Source organism: Poecilia reticulata, unplaced genomic scaffold (assembly GCF_000633615.1).
Source record: "Poecilia reticulata strain Guanapo unplaced genomic scaffold, Guppy_female_1.0+MT scaffold_310, whole genome shotgun sequence".
Classification (NCBI taxonomy): Eukaryota; Metazoa; Chordata; class Actinopteri; order Cyprinodontiformes; family Poeciliidae; genus Poecilia; species Poecilia reticulata.
The window spans coordinates 18936-25952 of NW_007615085.1; the positions used below are offsets into that span (position 1 = coordinate 18936).

The following is a 7017-nucleotide window of genomic DNA, read 5'->3' on the forward strand; positions in this document are numbered from 1 at the left end:
GGGCGGAGCTATGGCTGTCTACAGGGGCGGAGCTATGGCTGTCTACAGGGGGCGGAGCTATAGCTGTCTACAGGGGCGGAGCTATGACTGTCTACAGGGGCGGAGCTATGACTTCAAGGGGTGGTGCCATTATATTGGAGCCAGCACAGGTTTTGCTGCCAAGGCAGCGCCCCCTTCAGGTGAGTCGCTGTCCGTCGGTCCAGACTCAGTCAGATGGCTCATGTGGGCGGGGTCAGACAGCTCAGCTGACACCTGGGTGGATGTACGGTGGTTGATGGCTGTTGATGCAGCACTGGAGCCGTCAGCTTCGCTTTCCGTCCAGCAGGAGTCGCTGTCAGAAGCTCAGGACAGCCGGCTCTGCCTCCAGCGTCCGTTGTTTCGGACCCCGCCGCCCAGCCGGACCCCTGGTGACCCGCTGAGCGTTGTGCGGCGGGACGAGGCGGCGCTGGAGCTGAACGGTGAGTGCAGATCCGTTTCCTGCAGCCGCAGCACAGCACGCAACAGCGGGAAGTGTCGACCAATGGCAGCACGATACTTGGGATGTGTGACGGCGTAGATGATGGGGTTGTGGATGGCGGAGGCCTTGGCGATGATTGCAGGTATTGAGTTCATGTAGGGGGTCAGCAGGTGGGCGTAGCCAGCGGTGGCGGTCAGAGCGACGGCAGAGTACGGCGACCAGGACACGACGAAGAGCAGAATCACTCCCAGAGCCACTCTGGCCATCCGCCACTCGCCGCGCAGCCGCTCATACGCCTTGGTGGTCTGTCCACTGCTCAGCCTCTTCACCTCCCGAGCCGCCCGTCGCACGGCCCTGAAGATGGCCAGGTAGCAGGTGGCGATGACAGCCAGGGGGATGAAGAAGACGAAGACGAAGAGCAGGATGGTGTAGGTCCGCACCGTGACCGTGAAGCTCATGTAATCCCAGCTGCAGGACGTCTGTAGACCCTCGGGGACGAAGGCACTCCACCCAAAGAACGGCGGCAGACTCCAGCCCAGCGAGTACACCCACACCCCCACGGCCACCACGAAGAGCCGCTGGCGGCTCACTCCGCCCAGCAGCGCCAGCGGCCGCGTGATGGCCAGGCAGCGGTCACCAGCGATGGCCGTGAGCGTCATCATGGACGCGATGCCGAACAGGGCGCCGCAGAAGGCATAGAGCTCGCAGGCAAACTCTCCGAACACCCAGCGGCGGTGCAGGCTGGCCACGAAGAAGACCGGAGATTGCGTCACCGACATCAGGAAGTCCGCCACCGCCAGGTTGACCACCAGCAGGTTGCTGGGTGTCCGCAGCGTCTTGCTACGACAGAACACGTAGATGACCAGAGCGTTCCCCAGCGTGCCGGTCACTCCCACCAACAGGATCACACAGCCGATGATGTAATGGGCATGCGCAGGAACGTCCACGGTGGGGACGAGCGTCCCGAGGTTCCTTTGGTGGTCTGTGCAGTTTCCTGCCGGGGGGCAGAGAGACGCCATCCGGCAGGCAGAACGGATCTGCTGCAGATCTCAGAGGTTCTGGATGGTTCTGATGGAGTCCTGCAGGACGTTCAGAGGAACTCTGAGCTTTTATGTCGCGCTGATCGACTGATGGTGGCGATGAAGGGCTAATGGAGCGAGCAGAGACCGACCCAATGAAGCCCCGAGGCTAAATGAACATCTGGAGCAGAAGTAACCCAATTATTTCACTTTGGACCCCAATGATGTCGGGACCCTCAGTTCTGCTGACAATGAGATCAAATGTCTAGAAACGAACTGGACCTGCTTCACGTTCAGACTTCCTGTTGGTACCAGACCCCACAGACGACCTCTGACCTCCAGGAGAAACAGCATAAAGGCCTACCTGAGTCCCACCGGTCCTGCATCAGACGCTCCCTGACTAACATGTCGAAGCTCTTAGTTTAAAAAAGGAGAGAAGAAAAAGAGGAAACATCTGGAAACATGCAGATAAAAGCCAAAAATTGCCAACTTTTTCTCAAAAACGATCAAAAAAGAAACAGGAATGTCAGGATGTGGGGTGTTTGGTGGCCAGGTGGACCCAGGGTGACCCTGGTGATCAGACCGGACAGCAGGTGGGACATGAGCTAGAGGAGGAGCAGCTGGACCAACGAAGGGTCACAAGACAGAAAACCCAAATCAATGAACTCTGCAGCGTTGTGGGATATAATGTTGCATAATTGACACATTTTATGACATGATGCCACATGACGGCTTTGTGGTCAGAAGATTCCTGAAAATATTTTCTCTGAAAGAGAGAAATGAATCTCACTGCAGCCTTGGAGACGATCCAGAAGATGAACAAATAATCAATCATTATTTAGAATTAGCAGAAATTCCTGGAAGGATCACAGGATGTTTGGACAGTGTTGCTAGGCGACGGGACAGCAGCAGGAGGACGTTAGCCTGAGGACATTAGCATCCCATTAGAAGATCAATCGGTCAATCAGCTGATGGACAATTTGTCCCAGAGGGACATTGGGGACACTGTGGACCGATATGGGGTCAATACGAGGTGATTCTTCTGGTTGAGAACATTTATAAAGTTATGGAAACGCAACTAAAGAGTTTAATTACGTTTTCAGAGATGAAGCAACAGATGCAACAAATCTTTGATCGTTTATTTGTGTTTTACTCAATCAGATTTCCCACAACATCTACAGGTCAGTGAACGCAGCAGCTGGACTCTGATCACATGATCAGCAGGCGGCGCTACGAACCAGTCTTTATGCCTGTTGTCATGACAACCTAATGAAAAGCTGCACTAAAAGTCCCAGCTCTGCATGCTTTTATAAATAATGACAACTTAATGCCAATTTGGCACATTTCATTTCATTTAGAGCAACTTTGCATGAAAAGTGTCATAATTTACCGAATAACAACATAAAGACTCTTCATGTCCAGGACCGTCATGGCAGCGCTTTGTCTCTATGCGCTTTGTCTCTATGCGCTTTGTCTCTATGCGCTTTGTCTCTATGCGCTCCGTCAAATCAAGTGTTAGCAGGCGGCTAACGGAGCTCCAGCTCCCCCTGCAGGGCGCCTTAAAGACACAGCGACCCTAACCTTTGTCTCCAAGTCCAGGTGAGGCTCACGTTGACCTGGTGCAGCGCTGCCAGGGGTCATGTGACCATGATGACGTCATCAAGGTCCTCTGTAGCTAATGCTGCCGTTTCTCAACTCTTCTGCTCCGATGCCCAGGTGGACATGCAGGTCCTGCTAGTGCGGCGTCTTCCAGCTCACCTGGAACTCTGACGCAAACCCGCCCAGGGTCCCAGGTATGTTCCAGGTGTCCCAGGTATGTTCCAGGGGTCCCAGGTATGTTCCAGGTGTCCCAGGTATGTTCCAGGGGTCCCAGGTATGTTCCAGGGGTCCCAGGTATGTTCCAGGTGTGCTCCAGGTGTTCCTGGTGTTTTCAGAAGTTATATATCTTAACTTGATAAAATGACTATTTTTCACGTCTTTATTTTCATGTCAAATAAAAGTCAGAATATTTCCTGCATGCAAGCAGCACCTGGTGAGGTATCGTCCAATCAGATTGCAGGGAGCAGGGAGGGGGCGTGGCGTCTTCGCATGTGTTTCAGCAGCAGCTGGCGGTCCGGGCTGGAGTACTCGCACTGTTGGCATGGAAACGCCTCACCTGTGTGATGCCGGCGGGCGTGGAGGTCCAGGCTCTTCTTCTGGATGCTGACGATGGAAAAACTTGTCAGGTTACCATGGTAACCAGCAGGTACAATATTCAGACGGAGGAACTAAAACACAGACAGGTATGAAGTGGGCGTGTCTAACAGGTGCCTTACCTGCTGTAGCCACAGAGCTGACAGCGGTACGGCTTCACCTGGCTGTGAGTCCTGCTGTGTCGGAGCAGGGAGCTGCGGTCGATGGAGGCGTACGGACACTCGGCACACCTGAACGGCTTCTCACCTGGCCAAAACACAGGAACAGCTACCTGACCAAAGGTCACCACCCAGGGGGTTACCTGCGCCAGTCTCAAGTGTTGTACCTGTGTGAGTCCTCAGGTGTTGGCTCAGCGAGGCCTTCAGCCTGCTGCTGTAGGGACAGTGAGGACAGGAAAACGGTTTCTCCGCTCCGTGGACGCCCAGGTGGCGCCTCAGGGTCAGCTTAGAGGAGAACTTCCTGTAGAGGGAACACCTTGGTGCTCAGGAGCGGCGGCCAGGAACTGGTCCGTCTGTCTGGGTGTAGTGGTGAATTGTGGGTAATGTAGTTACCTGTGGCACAGAGAGCAGGTGAGGCCCGCCTGCTCCTTGTTCCTGATTGGTGAGACGACGTGGGACGAACCAGACTGGGACAAACTGGTTAGACTGGGAACAGAGCTGCTAGATTCACATGCTGCTTTCTGATTGGCTGTTGGCCCGGGGAGATTCAGAGGTCGACCAATAGGAGACGGTCTGCTGCCAAAATAAAACTCAAAGTTTTCAGGATTAGATTCGAGACAAAATTCAAAAAGGATTCATGCTGCCCAGCTCCACCCACTCCACCCGCTCCATAAGCTCCACCCACTCCATGAGCTCCATAAGCTCCACCCACTCCATGAGCTCCACCCACTCCATAAGCTCCACCCACTCCATAAGCTCCACCCACTCCACCAGCTCCATGAGCTCCACCCACTCCATGAGCTCCACCCACTCCATAAGCTCCACCCACTCTACCTCTTGATGTGTAGCTGGTTAAAATGACTCACCTGTCAGGAAGCTCCGCCCTCTTTGGGTCTTGTGGTGCGGTCAGCCCGGGCCTCCATCTGTCTGAAGGCCAATCAGAAACCTGAGCAGCAGACCCTCCACCCGACCTGCCACTCCTCCTCCTCTTCCTCCTCCTTCCTCTCCTGCAGCGCCTCCTGCAGTGCGGCTCCAGCGCCTCCCAGCTGTCGGCCGTCCGGCCGCAGCGGCTGCAGCCAAAGCCGCCGGCGGCTCGGTGTGACCGAACGTGGACGTCCAGCAGCCGTTCGGACGGGAGCGTCAGGGGACAGAGGGGACACGGCAGCCGGCCAGGGGGCGGAGCCTCTCCTGCCGTCTGGTCATCGGCGGGTGGAGGCCTGACGGAGGAGATCCGACAGAGTCCCAGGGTCATGAGGTGGGCGGACTGGTCCATCTGCTCCTGGGTGCAGGGAGGCGTGGTGGGACAGGACAGCTCCACCGGCGCCCCCTTCAGGGGGAACATGGAGGACTCCTCAAACAGAGTGCTGACCTGCAGCACCACAGAAGAAGAAGAAGAAGGTCCAACAGGGCTGTGTTACCTCGCAGGTGTGTGTGTTACCTCGCAGGTGTGTGTGTTACCTCGCAGGTGTGTGTGTTACCTCGCAGGTGTGTGTGTTACCTCGCAGGTGTGTGTGTTACCTCGCAGGTGTGTGCCACCTGAAGCCCCTCCTCTGTGCTGATGTCACAGGTGGGCGGGCTCATGCCACCCAGCATGTCGTATAGCAGGAAGTCCTCGTCTTCGTCGCTCTGCTTGGACTCTCCGTCCAGACTCAGCCGGTATGGCGACTCTGGCTCCGCCACCTCCTGGCTCACCTGCTGTCCGTCGGGTCCGGTCAGGCAGGTGAGGGCGGGCGGGTGGTGGCGCAGCAGGAAGTGGCTGCCAATGGCCGCTTTCAGGCCGCAGGTGAACTGACACACCTTGCAGCGGAAGAGCTCCACCAGGAAGGACTCCACCTGCGACAGACCCTCCACCTGCTGGCAGTAAAGGCTGGAGCTCATGGCTCCGCCCACCACCTGCAGAGTCACCGGGCTGATGTCTCTGTAGCGCTGCGCCACCCACGACATCACTGCCGCGCTGCTCTCTGATTGGCTGCCTGCAGTCATCTGGAGACAATTAAAGCACATCAGAACCAGAACCCGGACCTGGCTGGTCCAGCCTCCATAATCTACAGGATGCATGACATCACAGCAGGGTCAGGGGTCAGACTCCATGGCAGATTCTAGCGGTGCCCAGCAGCGCCCCCTGCCGGCTGCTCTGGCCCGTGACCCCTGACCCGCCCGCTCAGAAAGGTTTATCGTCGTGATGTTCGTGAAACGTTGTTTTATCAACCAGAGAAATTTTTATCCTTTAAGGAGCGACAATTATTGACGAACACATTCTATAAAAGGAAATCGCAGCAGCATGTTTGCTTTTTATTCATATTATTATTTGGTATTTACTTTTACAAAATGTAATTTTTTTGTTTTATGATTTGTGTAGCTGTTCGGTCAGCTGACTTTATTTCCTGATGTGAATAAACCTGCTGCTTCCCGCCAGGATGGATTTATGACAGAGTGATCATCTCTCCGGGACGAACATCTCTGGTAGACCCCGTTACCATGGTTACGCTCTGCCGTGTTTCTTTCACGCATTGATCATCAACCTGCCCAGCCGAGTCGTTTCCCTTTTCCTGCTACAGTTCTGGTTCTGGTTCCGGACCCCGGTGAACAGAACCAGGCCGATCTGAGTCTGACCCGGTCCAGGATCCTGTTGGACCCGTTTGACCCCCGGTTCGGTGCTGGACCTGCAGCTCCGTGTTCCGGTTCGGCTCGGATATGGGTCTGCTGTTACCATGGACACGACAGGTGGACTTACCTGCTGCGATCCGGTCCTGGAGCGACCCGGTTCTGATCCGGTTACAGAGAACGTGTTCGATCAGCTGGTGAGTCCTCAGAGAAACCGGAAGCTGCGCAGACCAGCTGCGCGAGGAATCCAGTTTTTTCAAAACAAAACTTTATTGAATTTATTTTCTGAACTTTATTATAAATACTGATTAAAAACAGACCATGACGTAATATATGACGTAATAATGTGAACTGAGGAAGAAATTTAACAAATTTATTAAAATAACTTTGAGGCTTTTAGGTTCTACCAGAACCTGGACCAGAACCAGAACCTGGATCAGAACCAGAACCTGGACCAGAACCTGGACCAGAACCAGAACCTGGACCAGAACCAGAACCTGAATCAGAACCAGAACCTGGACCAGAACCAGAACCTGGATCAGAACCAGAACCTGGACCAGAACCTGGACCAGAACCAGAACCTGGA

General features: G+C 54.9%; 3 protein-coding genes across 4 annotated transcripts in view; 1 reads left to right on the top strand and 2 right to left on the bottom strand.

The window, feature by feature from the left end:
- Nucleotides 1–6: 6 nt before the first annotated feature.
- Nucleotides 7–2491, bottom strand: opn4.1 (opsin 4.1). The gene is given in 1 exon segment (XM_008403172.2): nt 7–2491. A coding segment is annotated over 1 exon segment (1347 nt). The 5' UTR covers nt 1477–2491; the 3' UTR covers nt 7–129.
- A 110-nt stretch (nt 2492–2601) lies between these two features.
- LOC103460856 (zinc finger protein 2-like) lies at nt 2602–4643 on the bottom strand. The gene is made up of 6 exons (XM_017303504.1): nt 4513–4643; nt 4221–4463; nt 3995–4128; nt 3792–3915; nt 3506–3678; nt 2602–3397 (listed from the first exon to the last, which is right to left on the bottom strand). The coding sequence occupies exons 1-5, from the start codon at nt 4641–4643 to the stop codon at nt 3525–3527; spliced, it is 786 nt and encodes a 261-aa protein (XP_017158993.1). The 3' UTR covers nt 2602–3397; nt 3506–3524.
- Nucleotides 4644–4986: 343 nt separating this feature from the next.
- LOC103460847 (protein disulfide-isomerase TMX3-like) overlaps nt 4987–7017 on the top strand; it is a 13847-nt gene continuing 11816 nt past the window's right edge. The window contains exon 1 of one of the 2 annotated variants that reach the window (XM_008403168.2): nt 4987–5252. In XM_008403168.2, coding sequence (XP_008401390.1) covers nt 5078–5252 — 175 coding nt within the window. In that variant the 5' untranslated portion in view covers nt 4987–5077. Of the gene's footprint in view, nt 5253–6506; nt 6629–7017 lie in introns of those variants that run through there. The other variant, XM_008403169.2, reaches the window with a different exon arrangement.

Coding starts and splice junctions, on each gene's coding strand:
- LOC103460856 (XM_017303504.1), bottom strand. CDS start 4,643: ATGGAGTGGGTGGAGCTCATGGAGTGGGTGGAGCTCATGGAGCTGGTG. Junction 4,129..4,220: donor ACCTGCTCTCTGTGCCACAG/GTAACTACATTA, acceptor TTCCCTCTACAG/GAAGTTCTCCTCTAAGCTGA. Junction 3,916..3,994: donor ACACCTGAGGACTCACACAG/GTACAACACTTG, acceptor TGTTTTGGCCAG/GTGAGAAGCCGTTCAGGTGT.